The sequence below is a fragment of the Rhinoderma darwinii genome, chromosome 10 (assembly GCF_050947455.1).
Source record: "Rhinoderma darwinii isolate aRhiDar2 chromosome 10, aRhiDar2.hap1, whole genome shotgun sequence".
Classification (NCBI taxonomy): Eukaryota; Metazoa; Chordata; class Amphibia; order Anura; family Rhinodermatidae; genus Rhinoderma; species Rhinoderma darwinii.
The window spans coordinates 7,973,749-7,995,823 of NC_134696.1; the positions used below are offsets into that span (position 1 = coordinate 7,973,749).

Below are 22,075 nucleotides of genomic sequence, written 5' to 3' on the forward strand. Positions count from 1 at the left end.
TGATTCATGCAGCGGAAAAGCTACGATTCCACTGCAAAAATCGCAACTCAGGAAAGATAAATAAATCTTATGCTTTCCCAGAATTCTGTGCTTCTTCGTCCGGGCCGGACTCCTTGGATGATGTTTCATCCCATGTGACCGCTGCAGCCAATCACAGGCTGAAACGGTCACATGGGATGAAACGTTATCCCAGGGCTGCAGAACGTCAGTACGTCGGAGGGACGCGTCGCCAGGGTTAGTATATTCAATTTTGTTATTTTTTTTCATTGCAGGATTTTCACAGCAGACATTCTGGGTGAAAAACTGTCCCACAATTTGGTGCGGTTTTCCAGCCAGAATTCCCTGCGGGCAACAGGGTGGATACGCTGTGTGCCATTACGCAGCGTAACAGTCCTGTGCGAACGTAGCCTTAATGTCCCTGAATGAATCTGTCCTTATGTCCTTTAAAGAGTGGCTACACTTTCATCAAACAAGAGACATATCAAAAGTTTGGTTTGGTGGGGGGTCAGGTTGTTGGCACCCCCACTGTTGCTAAAACAAAGGTGTAGATGAGCGATTTCACCTTCGACTGTGATCAGCGCTCATCATCAGGCTGAAGACGGCTTACATAGACCGTATATGTCTGCCGTCTTCAGGGAGCGCCAATCACAGCCGAAGGTGCAAATAGCTCAGCAACAGTGGGACCCCCACCAATCCAATCTATGTCTCTGACATATCAAAAGTTTGATGAAAGTGCAGCTACTTTTAAACAGGTATGGAAAAAAAATCTAATTGTGTGTATCTGAAGCTTCTTTCTTACACGACCGTCTATGTCCACATACACAATGTTCTTAGGAAATCATTGAATACTGAGGATCGTTTCACCATTCAGTGACTTCCACCCTAGAGTTACATTTCACATCCTTCCTCCTCTGTAACATTGTAACACACCGACAATTACCGGGTACAATTCCACTTAATAGGTTCTGTGTTCTTCTATAATGCTGGTGTCTTCTCATGTGCCAGAGGGGCCTTAAGGCCCCCTTAGACACCAGGACCCCAATGCGATTGCTACCTCTGCACCCCAAAAAGCTATGCCACCTGTCCCATAGAAAATTCTTCTGTAGCTGCTATGGAGCCCGTGGGGAGGATGGTCCAGCACAGGATAGCTCCTTCACCCTTCCCTATGGGCAATCTAGGACCCATCACTCCTACAAGGAATAGAAAGGTGGTGAGCTAATATGCACTAGAATGTGGTGCCATGACCCAGCATCGTGAGGGCGTCCCCTCTACTTCTACCCCTGCTATCTATGGGTTCTGACTTGTACTGTAGGATGATTTCAGTAATGCTGCACACTCGCCCCAAAATAAAATGTACCATTTGTAGAATTAAGGCAAAAACACCATTTCATAAATGACATAGATATAATCTATAATACAGGATGTAACTCAGGGTCAGTACAGGATAAGTAATGTAATGTATGTACACAGTGACTCCTCCAGCAGAATAGTGAGTGCAGCTCTGGAGTATAATACAGGATGTAACTCCGGATCAGTACAGGATAAGTAATGTAATGTATGTACACAGTGACTCCTCCAGCAGAATAGCGAGTGCAGCTCTGGAGTAGAATACAGGATGTAACTCAGGATCAGTGCAGGATAAGTAATGTAATGTATGTACACAGTGACTCCACCAGCAGAATAGTGAGTGCAGCTCTGGAGTAGAATACAGGATGTAACTCAGGATCAGTGCAGGATAAGTAATGTAATGTATGTACACAGTGACTCCTCCAGCAGAATAGCGAGTGCAGCTCTGGAGTATAATACAGGATGTAACTCAGGATCAGTACAGGATAAGTAATGTCATGTATGTACACCGGACTCCACCAGCAGAATAGCGAGTGCAGCTCTGGAGTATAATACAGGATGTAACTCAGGATCAGTACAGGATAAGTAATGTAATGTATGTACACAGTGACTCCACCAGCAAAATAGTGAGTGCAGCTCTGGAGTATAAGGCTGGGTTCACACGAGCACATTAACGTCTGTAATGGACGGACGTATTTCGGCCGGAAGTCCCGGACCGAACTCAGTGCAGGGAGCCGGGCTCCTAGCATCACAGTTATGTACGATGCTAGGAGTCCCTGCCTCTCTGCAGGACAACTGTCCCGTACTGTAATCATGTTTTCAGTACGGGACAGTAGTTCCACGGAGAGGCAGGGACTCCTAGCGTCGTACATAACTATGATGCTAGGAGCCCGGCTCCCTGCACTGAGTTCGGTCCGGGACTTCCGGCCTAAATACGTCCGTCCATTACGGACGTTAATGTGCTCGTGTGAACCCAGCCTAATACAGGCTGTAAGTCAGGATCAGTACAGGATAAGTAATGTATTTGTACACAGTGACTCCACCAGCAGAATAGTGAGTGCAGCTCTGGAGTATAATACAGGATGTAACTCAGGATCAGTGCAGGATAAGTAATGTAATGTATGTACACAGTGACTCCACCAGCAGAATAGTGAGTGCAGCTCTGGAGTATAATACAGGATGTAACTCCGGATCAGTACAGGATAAGTAATGTAATGTATGTACACAGTGATTCCACCAGCAGAATAGTGAGTGCAGCTCTGGAGTATAATACAGGATATAACTCAGGATCAGTACAGGATAAGTAATGTAATGTATGTACACAGTGACTCCACCAGCAGAATAGTGAGCGCAGCTCTGGAGTATAATACAGGATGTAACTCAGGATCAGTACAGGATAAGTAATGTAATGTATGTACACAGTGATTCCACCAGCAGAATAGTGAGTGCAGCTCTGGAGTATAATACAGGATATAACTCAGGATCAGTACAGGATTAGTAATGTATGTACACAGTGACTCCACCAGCAGAATAGTGAGTGCAGCTCTGGAGTATAATACAGGATATAACTCAGGATCAGTACAGGATAAGTAATGTAATGTATCTACACAGTGACTCCACCAGCAGAATAGTGACTCAGGATCGGTACAAGAAGTAATGGAAGTTTGAGAATTTATGATATGTAGGATGACCCCAATATTTACTTATACCAAACTTTGACATAACATGCAGGAGAATACATTATAACGCTGCTTAGTTAATCAGTCATGTATATAATTACACTTCAGCCGGGTTCTTTGTGTCTGCTCCTCCAGTCTTTGTAAATAATATATATATTATGGAAACGAATGACATCACTACGATACAACCTGGGTTATTAACCTGTGGTGCATGTGCCACAAGGATGTTACCAAGGGCCATGACCGCTGTAGTGTAGCTATAGAAGGGGCAGGGTCTTCAATCATCTGATGCCTGAGGCGGTCCATAACCCGTCCGCCAGATAAGAGGACAGCAGTATTATAATGGGGCGGTTCAGGGGTGTGATGGGGTATCGTGAAATATATACAATTATGCGGTAATACTAGACTGACCTCACTAGTTTTTTTTACACGGCCATATTCTGGTTCCATGTGAAAGTCGTGTTTAGCTCTAAAATCAGGATGCGATCCCGCCATTATAAAGCAGTAAATCTTTTCTTACATTCCTCTGACTGGATCTGATTGGTTATTAGATGGAGCGTGTTTCAATACGGAAGGGAAACGGAGCTCTAGATGGCAAACAAGTACGCCACTTATTACGTATTTTACTCGCATCCCATTGACTTCAACGGGGTGTAAAGTTTCGTAATACACCATGCGATAGACGTTGCGATATTGAAAATGCGGTCACGTATGGAAAAACGAGCGTATGCCAAAACGATAATGGATTTGATTTGGCAGATGTTAAATTTGTTTGTCTGGATGAGTTGTGTCTATGACCCCCCCCCCCAAATGCAGTGGGCTCTGGCACTTACCCACCTATTTTTGGTAGTGTTGCAGGCCCTGACTCCTTTAATTAGGAATTATTAAAGGGGTATTCTGGTTATAACAAATGATCACCTATCCTATATGTGGTAACTGCTAGATCAGTGGGGGTATGACCACTGAGACCCCCACCGATCACCAGAATGATGGTCCCCCATTTCGCACCAGCCGCAAGAACGCTGCCAGGAGGAGTTGACCGAAGGTCGAGCATGCGCACTGCCGCTCCATTCAAAGCCGATTGTACTGATGGAAACTGCCGAGCACGGCGGAATACCCCTTGAAATTTTGCAAAACAAATATCAATAACAACACTTTAGGATAATATAATAATGTCATTTTCCACACTCTGCTTCAGTCAGCCAGAATGATAAAACTTTACCCCTGAACCCTCTCTGACATTTTACACCTCCACCGTGGCGCTTTATTGCTACTTGCAATGTCATTGCCCTCTCTTTCAGCAGGGACAGGGTTAATAGCTCGGCCGCTGATTGCTCAGGTCTGTTCGGTCGGCCCACTCCCTGACGAGCCACCGTTCCCTGTTATAGGACGAGTGACATGTAGGCCGCGCCCTTCGCCTGATGCTGAGCCAATTAGATAGGGGGCAGGGCGTGACGTCAGGTGGTTTCAGAGAACAAGTTGGACTGGAGTCTGGGGTTCTGTCACACAGAAGGAGAGGACGGAGACGCGCTACATCCGGGGACCACTGACCTCACCACAACTGTCACCATGGCGGAGTGAGTGCCCGGCGTCCTCTGGCGTCACGTGATCAGCGCCTGCGATTGTTACATTGTTTTCTTCATGTAACTCTCTGCTTCTTGTCTATCAATGTGTCCCTATAGCGGGCTGGTCCTGATGGGAGTGTTCTCCTCAGCAGACGCTATGGGACTACTACTCCAGCAGCGGTAGGACTACAAGTATCAACATCCCACTCCTCAGCCTGTGCCTGGCAGGGCATGCTGGTACTTTCAGTTCTACACCTGCTACAGGTTCCCTCCTGTATTGTCTGAGATCCACTACATAATGTTCCAGCCCATAGAGTAGAAGTCACGTCACTTTGTCTTCGTAGCTGCGCAGGCCTCGCAGTGACGCAGTCGTCGTTTTACATTGGCGCTGAGGCGTAGCTCGAAGCTCCTCAGCCCCAATACAAAATCTGTGTCAGGGCCCCCCCCCCTACTATGCGCCATTTATAATACTGGTGACATCTTATGTGGCAGAGGGGCCGCCTCGCATGCCAGGGCCCAGGTGTGACTGCTGCGTCTGCCCCTATAGCTGCGCCCCTCGCTGTTGTGACTTTTTTTTTTTGTCTCAATAGAAATTTTACGGCAGTGATTTTCTTTGCCGCTTTGAGATTGCGCAAAATTGACAGCGCAATGCAGGTTGTTCTCGTGGCGCTGATCGCGGGCCCGTACCGTGTGTAGGAGAAGGTCTGCGCCTAATATTACAACGTCCCTAAATTACTGTATGTCGGGATTCCTGAAGTCAGTGGGACACGTTTACTAAGGCTATGTTCACACCGGTAAATTACAGGCGTATTTCAACTTGTTATACGCCTAGAAACCGCTCCCGTAAACCGGGCGTTTTTGAGGCAGATTTGCCCAGAGTTTGTGTTTTCTTCAAGGTGTTTTTGGCCATTGGAAATGTAAAAAATACACCGTGCAATGACGTGGTGTATTTGAATTCAGCGGTGTAAAAGTACGGCTTGTCTGAACTGCGCAGCGGATTTCCCATTGAATTCAATAAGAGCTTTTTCTAGGTGTATTACGCCCCAAAATACACCTACAATTTGCCCGTGTGAACATAGTCCTGTTGTTGTGCCGCTAGTCCATATGCTGGTATGTAATTATGATACAGCGTGTTATGTGCCCCAGTACAGCGGCACAGGTTGTACCCGCATAGTCGCCACTGCTTCCCTCACAGAAACATGGCGCAGTTCTTTTATAAAGAAGTTGCTTATTATGTAAACCCAACGCCACAAGTCCAGTTTTATCTGACGCTTGATAAATATGGAGATCAGACTGAGCGGAGTTCTTCTCAAAGCGGCTGCAACATAAGACTTGCCTTGATAAATTCTGTCTTGTGACGTTTCTCTTGAATTTTTAAGATTATTCGTCGGTCATATGGCGGTAGGAGGTCGTCCATATAGCGGTAGGAGGTCGTCCATATAGCGGTAGGAGGTCGTCCATATAGCGGTAGGAGGTCGTCCATATAGCAGTAGGAGGTCGTTCATATAGCGGTAGGAGGTTGTGCGCACCCCGAAAATCTGCAAATGATTTTATTGTCTAGTTTTCGTTACATGTCCGGATTTGTCCCAATGCTGCCGATTTTTATAATGCAAATCAGCGTCGCCCATAAAAAAAAATAATGGTCCACCCCCAAGAAGAAGTATTTTGTAATGCTATAGGCACCCCAAATGATGGGATCACAAGTCAGACGATGGCATTGTTTAGGGTGCAATCGGGCATGAGCTGGGACCCCCATGATCCCCAGAATGAAACCCCAGTCCCATTCATTCCTGTGGCTGCGCCGTAACCATCGACGTACGGAGATCTCCAAGCTCAACGCTGTAGGGAATTGTCACTTAGAAGAGCACAGGTCACCCCTATCATTCCAGAGATCAGCGGGGACCCCAATTAAAAGACCCCCCCCCCCAGTGGCAGGTCATGATCATGTTTGTGGCTTTTATCACACAACGTTTTCTTAGCTCATTTTTTGACTAATCCTTGTGATCCCATTAAAGGATGGGAACCGCATTCATGTATATTTATTCCATAGAGCTGAGGACTCCCTGACTGTCCCCCCCCCGATCTGATCCGCCCGACTCCATGCAAATAAAAATGATTACAGGCCTGGCACGCCCCAGTCCAGCCCTGCGGGCTAAGTAACTGGTGCCTGGAGAATCTGGTGGCATGTACGTGTAGGCACTACCAGCCATAGTCGTAAAGAGTGACACTACTGGACCTTGATGGGACAATGTAAGCTACTGTGGTGTCGCTCTTCATATTGGTGACTGGCTCCATATTGGTCGATAAGCAATGGCTCAAATATGATTGGACGCTGCTTAACAAACCAAGTTTGTTTTTTGTTTTTTTTTTACGTGAACTGGTGGGGTAAAGATTATAAAGCAGATTTCCTGGCTTTGGGCTATTGTGTATTTTAACAATAGTAAGCAGAGCTGCAGTGCAAAGTATGGGGGACAGAGCAGCAGCCTTTGTCTGATGAGCCCATAGGAGAATTTCAGACTCCAATAGATAATGCAGCCCAGCTGAAGTCACTGATCATAGCTGTGTCCTAATGTAGCAGAGCTATAATGCTGCCAAGTGTAACATATGCAGATTTAAGGTCATATACATGTGTGAACTTGGCCTTAAGGATGTGCCACCATAAATTGTCCTAATGTAAATTATAAATGTAGTATCTCTTGTGACGTGTTCATCATACAGATCGCAGAGGATTACTTGCGGAATAAAAGGTTTCAATATAAAAAAAGTGACCGACCAACCTGGCGGAGGAATCGGTTTATCCATTTCCCTAATAATCCCCCGGCAGCCTTGGTGTAACGTGACTGAGAGTGGATTTTCCCAAGGAAGCCAATAATCCTGTATAGTAATGAGATCAGCAGCGCCCCCTCCCCCGGCAGGCGTTTATTTTTATATCAGTTGGATGATCTATGTGCAAATCGCCGTTCATCAGGAGATCAGCGTGACCCCCTGCAGCTTACACGTGATGTTCTACAGAATGTAAAGAAGCCGTTCCCAACAGAGAATGATGAAGGTCCAGTTCAGGCGGTCCCGAGATTGCAGGCGCAGATCCAGCATTGCTTCCTGGTTCATGGATGGGAATATTATTGCTATTGTGACACACAGGCAGAGCCGTAGTTAATATATATTGGTACAGAGGCAAAACTTCCTATATCCTGGTGACCTGGATGTCTCCTAGATCCACCCCAGGAGGCCTCCGCATGCGACATGCATAATGGCTTGTTTTCTATTCCAATATATATATTTCATGTCCTTTTAAATTCTACGTCTGCCACCAATTCTGTACACTGCATCGCTTTCCTTCTGAGTGGGGCATGTAGTGGAGTTCATCCAGGGCCTCCTGTTTCATGAAGAGAATGCTAGGACAGTAAAGACTGACACTTGAATAGGTCAAGCAGTAGATGCAGATTTATGTGCAAATCTGGGTATGTGGTAATCTGAGAGACTGACGTTCTAAAATCTACCCGAGCAAAATACTTCCAAAAAAATATTAAAAGAGGAAACTTAGGAACTGATACTTATATTGTCACTATTTTTGGGGGGAATCCTCTTTATAATCGCTGATCGGACCAGGGCCTGGGAACCTCTCAAATAAACGCACCTTGTTCTTTGCTGTGACTAATACCAGGGAACAAGGAAGAAAGATTTTCTGCCTCGAAGGTGTGGCAGGTTCTATTCTAATCCAGGTATTTAAAATCCTGAATGCTTCAATCTTATCCAGATGCAAAGGGGTTAATTCTTAGTGCCCATGTTTATTCTTGCAGTTTGCGGCATGCTGTGTCCTGCCTGGGTGTAACCGGTGCCTACAGAGAGGGGGCATGGGGCAGAGGCTGGAGGAAAGTCTTTATGTATTCGTTTTCATTTGACCTGGATTTACGTCCGTCACTGAGGCATGAGGTTCAGGTCTCATGCACACCACCGGAGTGGTGTGTACGGCCCGTGATTTGCGGCTTGGACGGTCGCGGAGTCATCCGCGGATCGACCGCAAGTCACTGGCCGTGTACATTCATTTCAATGAGCCCCCCCCCCCCCACCTGACCGCAAAACGCATCCCATATAGGACATGTCCTATCTTTTTGCGGTCCAGGCTCCCGGGCAATGCATGGACCGTGAAAACCATGGTCGTGTGCATGGGCCCATAGAAATGAATGGGAACGCAATTCACCCGCAGATTTGCAGGCGAATTGCGGCCGCAAAAACACGTTAGTGTGCATGAGGACTAAGAGTTCCTCATTCCTCCGTAGCGGCCCAGTCTTGATGTATATCCCGTCTCATGAGCAGCCAGATATGGCCCTATATTGCTATTATGTATTTATTTATTATTCACACTGGGGTCTTGTTCATAGGTCTACCCCCAAGCAATGAGACACTATGCTGCTCCTAAGTGGAAAAAGACTTAAACTTAAAGGTTATAGACATCTTTGGGTGCCCCCCCCCCACCAAAAAAACACCAAAAAAACTTCCTTCTCTGTTCTCGCAGGCAGTTTGTCACCGTGACCCCCTTCCCTTCTTTCCGTCCCTCTGGGATGCTGGGGAGTGTAAATCAGTAGTGATATCAGTGAAGGAAGTAGCTAGCTTCTTCTCCTAATTGGGATTTCATAGAAATGTGTTCTGCGCTATACGAAAAGTAAGACGTGGGATTTCTAACAAACACATGTAGCAGTTTCATTGTTCTCCGGTCTCTACGTTCGCTGAATCCAACAAGGGAAGGAGCTCTTTTGTGGATGTTCCCTGATACTTTTCATGTGTGACTGCTGCGTCCCCAGGGCTGAGCGTGTAGTATAATCTACCCCCGCCTTGTCCTTGTATGACCTCCAGGCCCAGTAAACTTCATCGCTGTGGTTTTTGTTTTTTTTCTTTACCAGAGCTGATATCGCTCTCATCGGATTGGCCGTGATGGGCCAGAACCTGGTCCTGAATATGAACGACCATGGCTATGTGGTAAGTAGCGAGATGGTGAAACGCGACATTGGCTCATTGCTGGGTTATGTAACGGCCGGCTCTTGGGTGACTTCCTTGCTTGGTAAACATCAGATATGAGCCAATAAAAACTTTTTTTTATTTTTTTTGCAAGTTCCATGTAAAAAAAATGGCAAATTCAAAATCTAGCCGTGCCAGTGTCCAACCCGTGGCCGTGTCCAACTTTTTGAATACTACAACTCCCTGCAGGGCATGACGGGAGTTTTTGTCATCACCTTGATAAACCCTACAGCCGTACTTTCCTGAGCCTGAAATGGCTGATAACATAGAGCAATAGATTGTATTTAACTGCACAGGAAATGAAGATGTGTAGGCTTTAGGTGAAACGAAAGAAACTACAGCGTTCTATGTAGTTGTGGAGGTTACACGTGATCCCCTATGTGTCTGCTCGTCATCCGGTTCTCTTCTTCCCTCCCGCAGGTTTGTGCATTTAACCGAACGGTTTCCAAAGTTGACGAGTTTCTGGCTAATGAAGCTAAAGGCACCAAGGTGATTGGGGCTCATTCTTTAGAAGAAATGGTCTGCAAGTTGAAGAAACCTCGGAGGATTATGATGTTGGTGAAGGCCGGGCAGGCAGTAGACGACTTCATCAATAGCCTGGTATGTATTAGTAAGCCTTGCCCGCTCCTGGGCCGCAATGTAAAATCTGTAGGGTTGACTTTGAGTTTATGTGGGCCCTTGGGTGACCGTCTCTGTGGGCCCTATCATCCCAGTGTCTACACTACCCTCAGCTTGACAAGTATAGAGTATGTTTACATAGATTACCATGAGGCCCCTCAAGCCCAATGGGCACTGCCATCTGCCCAGCTTTATACCCAACCATGGCGTGCTTTTTATTGTCCTGCTGGTTCCATTTGGCAGTGTGGTCTTTGGACCTTCTCAGTCACTAGGGCTGGACTGCACCCCCTGAGTTTTTCGTTGCAGGGTGGAGGTGAGATAATGTGGACGGGTTATTCTATCTGCACAATATGGAGTCCCGGTCTGTAAATATTCGCAGGGGGCTTTGTGTCGCCCCCTCCCAGTGTGCCCAGCTTGTGCCTTATTGACATTGCCAGTTCTGTAGGATCTTCCTCCGGTGCCAGTTGTAAATACTGAGTCATCTGATCCGCGTTTCTTGCTGGCTTGTAGCCTAATCTTGTTTTATGGTTGCAGGTTCCTTTGCTTTCACCCGGTGACATAATCATAGATGGCGGCAATTCAGAGTATAGGGACAGCACGGTAAGCGTCCATCATGGCTGCCCTCATTAACGGGGTGGTTTTTATCTGCAGGATATTTACAGTATAGAAAATTTATTTTAATAAATATATAAATGTCTTTCAGAGGTGCTGTAAGGAGCTGAAAGCCAAGGGCCTCCGATTTGTCGGCAGCGGTGTCAGTGGAGGAGAGGACGGGGCCAGATATGGACCCTCTCTGATGCCCGGAGGAGACAGTGAGGCTTGGTAAGAGTTAGAATAAATTCCTAGAACTGCTTCCGTGTAAACCAGTGTCGCGGTATCGCAATTGTGGGTTTTGTTTTATTTTTCTTCCCCCGTTGTGGAAGAAGAATTGTGTATTATAACTCTAACTAACAAACCCCTAAAAAAAGTAATGTGGCTGTTTTATTTTGGGCTGATCCAGTATTACATCACAGTACTTGGCTCTCCCCCCTGCAGTCATGTGCCCGTATACTTAGGGTCTCTCTCCTCCCCGCAGGCCTTATATTAAAGACATTTTCCAGAGCATCGCAGCTAAGGTTGAGAAGGAGCCGTGCTGTGACTGGGTGAGTGGATGTTCCTCTTATTCTGGCCGCACACAGATTTTGGATCCAACTAGTGATGATCCAATGTTGTTTTACATTGTAGGAATTTGTAAAATTAAAGATTTCAATATGTCCGATGAGGAGTTGCCTAGTCTAGAAAACCCCATGTGGTTATAGAGAAGGTTCCCCCTATCAGGACTCTCATTTATTAGTCGGAGCAGAGAGCAGCTAGATATAGCGTCTGTTTCTCTGGAGGACCTGGCATGTCCATGTTATACTTGGACAGGCCATTGATATCATTGGGCATTCTGTAATTCTTAATTTCTCCTGTGGTGGCGCTGCAGGGTAATTGAATACTTGCTGCCGGGTTCCTCTGCAGCAAGACCAGATTTGATCGCCGTATCTCTCTTTATATTAAAAAGTGATTGGAAAAAGCAGATAACCCCTTCTTGACTGATTTCCATATACCATACACCAGATGATTTGATCGATAAGAGGTTGTATCAATCTCGAACAGCGGTGGTTCCTTAACCAGATCTGCAGATATTTCTCGTGCAAAATTAAATCGCCACAATATGGGATAGGGACCATTTTAAATACTGGTGTAAAGGGTTAAATCAACACTGGTTGGAGAAAAAGCATTGACTGATGGGAATCTCATTCCGATACACTGCCCACACGTCCCTCTCAGAAGGGCGACAGAAGTTGTGTACAGCCCCCCCACCCCCCCCCTGAACCCAGGCGTCTGCTCTGTGACCCTCTATAGGTATCTGTTAGGATATGTTCACGTCAAAGTGGTTAACGGATTTTACCCTGATCGTCCATTTTGTATTAAATGGAACCTGACCGCCATACTGTAATAACTGTTTCGGGCAGGTCGGTGAAGAAGGCTCCGGACATTTTGTAAAAATGGTTCACAATGGAATAGAGTACGGTGACATGCAGCTGATCTGTGAGGCCTATCATCTGATGAAGGACATCCTGGGGATGGAGCAGGATGAGATGGCGAAGGTGAGGCGCGTGGAGCTGATATATTAAGATGTCATGTTTACACTGTGCAATCACGGAGTAAATATGGCGCCACTAATCTTCAAAAATAAAAAAAATTCTACTTTTTTTTTTTTTTTTTTTTTTTATATAAATCTATAATATATATATCTCATGAACTGTGTATATAATAGTTTCTCTGTCATTCAGACATTTGAAGACTGGAATAAGACTGAGCTGGACTCGTTCTTGATAGAGATTACGGCCGACATTCTTAAATTCCGGGACACAGATGGTAAACATCTACTCCCCAAGATTCAGGACACCGCTGGGCAGAAAGGCACTGGAAAATGGACCGCGATCTCTGCTCTAGATTTTGGGGTTCCAGTTACACTCATTGGTAAGAACTTGTAAGCTACAACAGTCCACCTATAATCCACATAAAATGTAACTTTGTAAGTACGATATTTTATCTTGTGCTACTTTTGCGCTACATAACATTCTCTTCTCCACTTGCATCCAAAGCCGAATTCAGAACTCTGGTTTTCTGTTACCAGAGAGCAGTGCATTGTGGGAGCTGCGAAGACAGTTGCACAATTAAAGCTCAGATGTTTGGTCACATGACTGACAGCGGAGTGGAGCTGAATTGCTGTCTGTTTCCAAGGGCAACCAGCAGAATTTTGAAAGCGGCTCCGGATGTGAATGTAGAAAGTGAACTGAAATGACTGTAAATCGGTGCAGAAAAGCAAAGTATTTACAAAGTGAATACAATTTTTTCCTAGCTCTATACTGCACACTAACTAGCAACAAACACAGTAGGGAGCAGGTGACCGCGCTCAATCATCTTATTTTTGTGGTAACGGGCGACGTGTGTTGCTTTACTGTTCTTTGCAGCAGCTTTTTGCTCTAGCTAGGGGTGGGGGGCAATGCAGGGGAACCCCCTTCTGTTTCCTAATAAGACCTACAGAGAGGAGATTACAATCTGGACTTCAGCAGTGATCGTCCTACATGTGAGTAGTATGACTGTAAGGGGTTGGAATAACATCCAATAATCCAGCATCTGTCTGGACCCATGGCTGACGGATTATCAGAATGTATCTGTTACACTCGCATGTATCCTGTTCTGCGGTGACGAGCGCTTCACTCCGTCCCTAAACAATTGTGCAAACCACTAAGAGGAACTTCTTATCAAACCTTGTAATTCCCTTTTTGCACAAGCCTTTAGATTGACTTTCTTGCAGTCACTTCCTGCCCGCTCCACTGATTGCAGTGGCGTAATCCCATCAGGAAACGCTTCACAATTTTAATTGTGTCATCGTGAACCAGTTGTGTGGGATGATGCTGCAACGACTGGGTTAACGGCATAGTGACATTGATAGGGGAGTAACACCAAGTCAGCATAGTGCTGCTACTAAGTGATGAGGCTGTTTAAAATGAGCATGTGTCTCCTGTATTCCCAGCCTCTGCAGAACATCGCGTTACAGGCCCAGGCTTCTGCAGAACATTGCAACAGTCCTATTTGATTTTACACCTTTGTTCGCCTCGGGACCTGATCCAGAAACAAAAATATGCACATGGTCATTTTATGCATCTGTTTCCTATTGGCAAGGATTCCCGAGAATTATACTTATGGTAGATATATAATCGGAGATCCTACTCCTGGGACCCCCACTGAATGGCAGAATTCTGGAGCGCCTTCATAGTTCACACAGATACAGCAGTTTGTCCGTATAGGTGTCTGTGCCCAATGTTCCAGCCATTCACTTGAAAGGGACTAAACTGCAGTACCGGGCACAGCCACACCTGTATGTCTGGCGCTGTTTGTTTAATCCATGTAGGGGATGCAGCACTTGCCGGATCACCACGGCCCCTTCAATCCGCTCATCGGTGGGGGTCAATGATAGACCATAAATATTGAAGTCCTGGAAAACACTGTTAAAATGCGCAGCAAGGAACAACTAGTGAGGACCGGGCCAAAGACGCTGATTGGAATTGTCTCTTACACTTGTCCTTTATCTCGTAGGTGAAGCTGTATTTGCGCGTTGCCTGTCGTCCCTGAAGAGTGAAAGGGTTGTGGCAAGTAAGCAGCTTAAAGGGCCAAAACCGGTCCCATTCAAAGGAGACAAGAAGGCCTTCCTCGAGGACATCCGCAAAGTATGTACCAAAGAACAGCATTACGCATTGGGAAAACAATTAAGATAATCGTGAATCAGGTTGCATTACGCTTTAAACGGTTAACACCTAATCTATATAGTCAATACAAATCACCAGAGAAAGCTCTGTGCAAACACTGAACAGCAGGGGATCTTGGGAGATTTCAGCTCGGAAGCCTGCAGAATAGTGAGTGCACCTCTGGAGTATAATACAGGATATAACTCCGGATCAGTGCAGGATAAGTAATGTGATGTATGTACACAGGGACTCCAGCAGCAGAATAGTGAGTGCAGCTCTGGAGTGTAATACAGGATAAGTAATGTCATGTATGTACACGGTGACTTGGGGTGATTCTTTCTATATGTAAATTGTAAAATGGTGTTAAGAACTGAATTTACTAATTTGAGTTTTTGCCAATAGTACAACCTCTTACCCCTCGCTATCAGGAGATAACAGAACAGCATGGTGACAGAATTATTGCTATTTAAGAATTTCTGCACTAAAAATACCTCATCAAAAACAAAATTTTTATTTTAAATGTAAATTCTATTTACGCTGCAGAAAAATATGTAAAAATATAATTGATTGATTTTTCCTCCAGGCTTTATATGCGTCTAAGATCATTTCTTACGCACAAGGGTTCATCCTGTTCCGTCAAGCTGCAAAGGAGTATGGTTGGAAGTTAAATTATGGAGGAATCGCAATGATGTGGAGAGGGGGCTGCATCATCCGCAGGTAATGGGACCGCACAGCTGTAAAGAAGGATGTTCATGTTTTAGAGAAGTTGTCTCCAACCTGCGGCTCTCCATCTATTACAAGAGTACAACTCCCAGCATGTTGGGTGTACGAGCCATGAAGTCTCCCAGCGCATACGCCGCATGTATCCATAGGGCCCCATTGATCCAACTTATGCCAAAATAGTGCCCTTTGTCATACGTTGGAGGTGTGCTCCTCCCTTTTTTTTTTTTTTATATCCCACTTGCTATTGTACAATATAGCATATTCGACTGCTCTATTCGATAGAGGCATCCAGTGAAAAAAATCTCTATACACAATGGCCAAGGTGTGCCTGTACAGGGAGGGGCATGTGTCGAAACTCTTCTTACGTATAACTCCAATGGAAGGGAAGAGGGAACAGATCCTTAAAAGCGACTTGATCCTCAGAAGTTGCATTTTGATTTCTTTGGCGGGCCTTGCTCTCCAATAGACGTAAATAAGGGCCAAGGCAGTCACATGACTTCTCCCATTCACTTCTGTTCTTCATGTAGCAGAGGTCTTTATATTTATTTTTTTTCTTTGGTTTGATCATTGCAACATTTTTATTTTTTTTTATTTTTTTTATATATATTATCTTTTTCATTGTAGTGTGTTCTTGGGCAAAATCAAAGAAGCCTTTGATAGGAATCCTGATCTTCAAAATCTTTTGCTGGATGATTTCTTCAAAAAGGAGATGCATAATTGTCAGGTGAGCACTGGGGGTGTAGATAAAGGGGGCGTCCATCTAAAGCCGGTATTCTGACATGTTATATGTGGATTTACCCTGTTTAAACAATGAATAGGTCAATCTAGTCCTTATCCTAAATCATGAAATGTTAGCGCCTTCAATCTTTGTGTTCACTGGTCTACTATACGGCCGAGTTCCAACGTAGCGTAAACGCTATGAAATTCTGTGCGGCAAAGTGGATGAGATTTAGAAAATCTCATGCCCACGCTGCGGAGAAAAAAACACATCATAAATGTTAATTGACCTGCTGAGGATTTAAATTCCACACCGCATGTCAATTTATGCTGCGTTTTCGCAGATTTTCTGTTGCGGGTTATCCCCATTTAGATTCAATGCAAAATCTACAACCGAAAGTACTGCGACTTTTATTAATTGCAACTCCAAAAAATAAATAAATCCTACTTGCCCAGAATGCTCTTCCCTTCCTGCAGCTCGGCCTCCTCTGATGACGTTTCATCCTATGCGCCCGCTGCAGCCTGCAATGTCCTCAGAGGAGGCTGGACTACAAGCCGAAAAGAGGGAGGGGTGTTTTTTTTTTTTTTTTTTGTCCCAGCTTCGTTCTGCAGCAGAAATTTCATTCAAAAAATCGCAAGTGGTGCAGTTTTTGGGAATGAAGGTTCTGCCGGTTCCCGGTCGGATACGCTGTGCCGTTTTCACGCAGCGTATCCGACCCGTGGGAATCTGGCCTAAAGGGCATCACTACAGGGAGTTGCAGAGTTGCATTTAGCACCGATGGGTCCAGCTGCTACAAAAGAGGGGGGTCTTGCTATAAGTTGCATGTAATGAATGGCGGTTCCTGTTTTAAGATTTTAACATTGGGGCCCGGGAGCTTCACGCTATGTATCTCACCGCTGTGGTTTCATCAATGTATTCTCCAGGAGTCCTGGCGCCGGGTGGTGAGCTCCGGGGTGCAGCATGGTATCCCTATGCCATGCTTTACCACAGCATTGTCTTTCTATGATGGCTACAGGCACGAAATGTTACCAGCAAACATGCTCCAGGTAAGGCTGCTTGGTTGATATCTATTTTTTTATTTTATTATTTCCCCCCAGGGTTTTTCAGGAAGTAGTCTTCATCTGTTGCAAAACTACAACTCCCAGCATGCCCTGACAGTCTTCATCCTGGGGTGTTGTAGTTCTGCAACTGTCGTAGTTCAGGCCGTGTTATTATAACTGCGTAAGAATTTTTTTGTTTTTGTATTTCAGGCCCAGCGAGATTACTTTGGGGCTCACACCTACGAGCTCCTGACCAACCCCGGACATTATGTCCACACTAACTGGACCGGTCACGGGGGCAACGTGTCGTCTTCTTCCTACAACGTGTGAGATGTTTCCTGGTTTGGAGACGTTGGGATTTGCCCGGCCTGGACCCATCGTAGTCTCTGTCTTTGTGTTCGTTATTTTTTTTTTATTTTCTAATCTGTTTAGTATGAGAATAAATGTTTTTTTTTTCTATGGTTTCTCCATGTGCCGTGTGATTCCTTCATGTGTTCAACAGTCTACAATGTCAATCCCGTTTCCCTTACAGTTAACTCATTACCTACCAATATTGAGCCTATTAGTAACCACATCAGTTTCCGGTGACGTGGTGCCATCTTGCTTGCAGTCTTGTAATCTCCGATTCTTGTGCTCCAGATGTTTCTGAGACGGGAAGTAGCTATCTGACAGGTACCATTGTCAGCCATATTGGCTCTCATGAGGCTACCCTTTTTGTTACCCATTGGGTCCTGCCAGTCACTGTGTGCGGATCGGGGGAGGGATCTCTAAGAGCAGAGATTAGACTTTTGTCCATCAGGGATGTGTCCGTCAGAGCAGAACCGTCACCTCGTTCATAGCTATAAGGTTACATGTGGTTTTGTGTGTAGTCCAATGGTGACATCAATGAGAAGTGGTATGTAGCCGTGCATGCAGAGGCCCCTGTGTCAATTGTTTGACCCTTTTGTCCTCCGTGTACATTGGGATTAACACGTTTTGTATTACGTTCGAGCAGATCCATTGTAGGTCCGCTGTAATCTGCTGGGTGCAGAAAGCCCTGATCTTTCACTACACTTAGGCTAGATTCACATGTAACCAATTTTCCGTCGAGATTTGCAAACGAAAAATCTGCAGCAGAATACCTACCTCAATGGGGAAGAAGAAGAGATCGTCTAGCAAGTCCAGATATACTCACCGCGCCTGATGCTCCCATGACAACACTTCAAGGTCATTCACCGGTCTCTGTACAACTGATCTCCAGCGTTGTTGTGTCAACCCGTAACTGTTGCAGCCAATCACAGGCCCAGGACACCGGATATGCAGTTTTTGTATATAGGAAAGATTCTATTTTATGTGCTGCCCCCCCCCCCCCCCAATCTCTTAGTTGCATACCTCCCGGCTTTCAAATATAACTAAAAGGGTAATTTAAAAAAATAAAATAAGCCACGCCTCTAATCCCACCCAATCCCCGCCCATGCACGCTCTGTTCAGCCCACACATTATAATGCCCACATAGATGCCCCCATACAGTATAATGCCCACATATACCCCATAGCTGCCCCATATAGTATATTGCCCCTAGTGCTAGTGCCCACATATAAAGTTCCAGTGCCCACTTAGTGCCCCTATATTGTGCAACAGTGTCTATGTTGATAGTGCCACAACCCCTCTTGAAGATCGCGTCAATGGGACGCCCTCTAGAAGCAGAATTCCCAGCCAGAGCGGCGGCAACGGGGATTCTGCTCAATGAGTAGCCACTAAAGTCACTGCTCATATATGGACCGTGACGTCAAGGGCTTCCCTGAGCACAACACTTAAAGTAGCGCTGTGCTGTGCCCGTGCAGTCCTCAGGAAGCGGAGGTGCTCCCTCCGCTCTGAACTAATTCTGGAGCAGGGAGCTGATGGTTCCCTGCTTCAGCATTGGGAACTGCAGGATATAACCCCGGCCGCCTGGAAAAGTGGGATATACCCCCGTCCGCCTGGAACAGCGGGACAACACCCGGGATCCGGGACAGTTGGGAGGTATGTTGTAGCTTCAAAAACTGCATCACAACTGCACTGTGTGAATATACCCTAACAGATTTGAAAATCTGCATCTAGCACAGCTGTCCGAGCCGGCGTGCCGAGTAATTCCACTCAGCGGGCTTTTGTATGGGGCCTCCGGGTCTTGCAGGTGGTATATGAAACATTTGCTATGAATTGCGATACTCGTGTCGAGGATGAGGTAGAGGTGCTTTTATTTAATAAATCATCACAAAAAGACTAAACACACAGGTATATCATATCTGTGGGGCCCTGTTCGTAATCCGTAAATTTTATAATCTGGGTTACAAAAATATAATTTGTCACAAAATTCTATTCTGTGGCACAAGATGTTATCTGGTTAGAAGATAATATCCTGTGTCTATAATGTGGCTGATAACAGAGATCAATAGTGATATTGCTCTACGGGTCTTGATTATAAACCAATAATCTGCTGGGATTTGTAGTTCTATCGATGTTAGCCTGCCACAGGATTCCTACCTCTTCTTCTCTAGTCCTAAATACATCATTGCCATAGTAAAAATGGAGTAGTTGCCCCTAGCAACCAACCAGAGGACGGCTTTCATTTTCCAAAAGGCCTCTGAAAAATAAAAGGTCGAATCTGATAGGTTGCCATGGGCAACAACGCTACGCGTCATTTGCTATTTCGCAGCCGCTTCGCGTTTCAGTTTGGTCCACTTCCGTATCCGTAGTTCCAACTCTTGGCGGCAAACTGCGCAGTTTGTGACGGCTAGCATTCGTTAAGGGGTGTCATGGCGGAGGATAGCGAGCAGCGACTGTCTGACACGCAGGTAATGGGTGACTAATAGTAGTTTATCGGTTATTAAAGAAATGACAGAGTTTACGGCGCGCTGGTAATACTTGGTTATTTTACATCTTCACTTCACCTACGCATACCGAGGGATTGTGCGCGCCATCTACTGGCTGTTTGGTGTGTCTGCAGTGACAGTCGTTCATGTTCACAGCGCCCCCTGTTGACCTGTTTTGTCATAACCACCTATGTCATGGCGGCTCAGCTTTGTGATTGCAGATTCTGTCCCGTCTCGTTTATGTGAGGAAGTCATAATGAATGTCAAGCATTACAGAGCGGTCAGGGGAGAAAATGTCTCGTCAGTGCCAAGTTTTAATCAGAAAGGGCAGCCTGGTGTCCTGTACCCCAGAGAAGCATTATGAGGGGGGCCTAGAATGTATTTTGGGGTTTTCTGACGAACACGTGTGGGGGAACATTACATTTCCTGTTTTATGCTAATAAAGCTTCATTGTTCAGCAACTTTCCAATATACTTTGTGTTTCAAGTATTCACCATTTCTAAGATCTCTGCTTACTGTCAGTGAATGTAAACATTCTAGACCATCTTCTGTGAGGTAAATACTTCAGCAGCACAAATCTCTCTCCTGTCCTGATTATTTGTTACAATGTATCAGTGCAGGTTAGAGCCCGTTAGGCCTTATTCACAGCGTATTGCACATCCGTGTTACGCGCGTTAAAACAACGGACGTCACATGGACCTATGCAATCCAATGGGGCCGTTCAGACATTGTGTTTTTCAGGCAGCGTGTGTCCGCTGCGTGAAACTCCCTGCGTGTCCTATTATTGTGCGTTTTTCACGCACCCGTTGAAGTCATCTCTGTGCTGTCCGTGTTTTTCACGCACCGGTTGCTAAAGAAATGATAAGAAAAAGAAAAACGCCGCTTTCAGGTTTTTTTTGCTGACGTAAAAAACGTGTGACATACGGATGACGTACGCCCGTAAAAAATGCAGACGCGCAACCGTACACGGAACTGCAATGCAAGAAAAATGCGGTGTTTACGTGCGCAAAACGGACACGTTCGTGTGAACAAGGCCTTAACATCACGTTTTAGCGCAGCTCTCGACGTATGCGCCTGAACGTATCCATAGGCCTTTATTAACCCATTATATGCCAAAAGAGTGTTCCTTTGGCATAGGCCGGGCCGCTATCAGTCGACGCTCTTTTCTCTGCACATGAAATAGACTACGCCATTCCGTTACACATTAGAATAAAATGTATACTGCGTGCTATACGTTTTTTTTTTTTTACAATGGGAACATATTCGCGACGTATCCCACTGTATACCTATATCCCCCCATAGTGCCTGATAAAAATAATAATATACCTTCTCCCCTAACCCCAACGACGAGTGGAGATCGCTCTGCTGCTCCGGCCTCGCATGTCTTCAGATTCTGCTGGACCTCCTTGTATATAACCCCCATCTTCTGTGTATATATTATTAGGGAGGGCACGGTCTGCTGGCGCCCGGGCATTGAGGCTAAACAAGAAATGAATGGGGCGGGCATTGACTCCATGGACCAATAAGTTGCCTGAAACGTCCTCCGTATATATGGCCAAAGTGCAGCGGACTCTGAAAATCTGCGCCGAGCCGCTCACAGGTGCGCACGGAGAGACGCGAGGCAGTGATGTCATCCCGCCTGTCTGCGCTGAGCCGCGAGTGGCCGACGTTACACAGTGAATAGTAGAGCAGGCGCCTGATGATCCTCCGCTCTACCATAGGTTTCAATTGTTTCTGCGTCCTGAGGACACGGATACAGTTGAAACCGGTAAAAAAAAAAAAATGCGCAAGATGACCTCGTGCGCTGAATTTCGGTTTCGTTTTTTTTTGCAGATTAATTACCCAGCCCTACTATTAGTTACAGGCTTTCAACATCTAGATGCAGACAATAATGTTCTAATTCACTGACAGGAGGCAGAGATTTTGAAAACGGTAAGCAATTCAAAGACAAAGTTAATTAGAAAGTTTTTTTTCATTATACAGAGGTTCAAAACCGCAGTGTGATACAGTAGCAGCAGAGACAATGAGATTCCGACTCCAGGGAATCTCATGTCCTCGCTGCTGTATTTTTTGGGACGTGAGTTGACCCGCGGTGCGTATTTTCGAAACCGCAGCATGTCAATTTATCTCGCCATTTCGCTTTCAAATTCTATCCCTCTAGTTCTACAGAAATACGCCGCAAAACCCGCAGCATGAAAGCGCAGTTATTTACGCATAAAAAACGCACTTTCAGGTGCGTTTTTTTCCTGCAAATTTCT

The 22,075-nt window shown here is 45.6% G+C and overlaps 2 protein-coding genes across 6 annotated transcripts in view; both read left to right on the forward strand.

Moving 5' to 3' along the window:
* The first annotated feature begins 4,398 nt into the window (after positions 1 to 4,398).
* Positions 4,399 to 17,450, forward strand: PGD (phosphogluconate dehydrogenase). The gene is made up of 13 exons (XM_075839331.1): positions 4,399 to 4,603; positions 9,493 to 9,568; positions 10,028 to 10,207; positions 10,760 to 10,825; positions 10,929 to 11,047; positions 11,301 to 11,367; positions 12,223 to 12,357; positions 12,544 to 12,733; positions 14,357 to 14,487; positions 15,089 to 15,222; positions 15,853 to 15,952; positions 16,870 to 16,992; positions 17,197 to 17,450. Exons 1-13 carry the CDS (start codon positions 4,596 to 4,598, stop codon positions 17,314 to 17,316), a joined length of 1,449 nt encoding a protein of 482 aa, XP_075695446.1. The 5' UTR covers positions 4,399 to 4,595; the 3' UTR covers positions 17,317 to 17,450.
* Positions 17,451 to 19,691: 2,241 nt separating this feature from the next.
* The window catches only part of CENPS (centromere protein S), a 34,221-nt gene continuing 31,837 nt past the window's right edge, over positions 19,692 to 22,075 (forward strand). For all 5 annotated transcript variants that reach the window (XM_075839339.1, XM_075839336.1, XM_075839335.1 and 2 more), the window contains exon 1: positions 19,692 to 19,799. In XM_075839339.1, coding sequence (XP_075695454.1) covers positions 19,761 to 19,799 — 39 coding nt within the window. In that variant the 5' untranslated portion in view covers positions 19,692 to 19,760. The remainder of the gene's footprint in view (positions 19,800 to 22,075) is intronic.

Coding starts and splice junctions, on each gene's coding strand:
- PGD (XM_075839331.1), top strand. Junction 12,358..12,543: donor AGCAGGATGAGATGGCGAAG/GTGAGGCGCGTG, acceptor TCTGTCATTCAG/ACATTTGAAGACTGGAATAA. Junction 15,953..16,869: donor AGGAGATGCATAATTGTCAG/GTGAGCACTGGG, acceptor TGTATTCTCCAG/GAGTCCTGGCGCCGGGTGGT.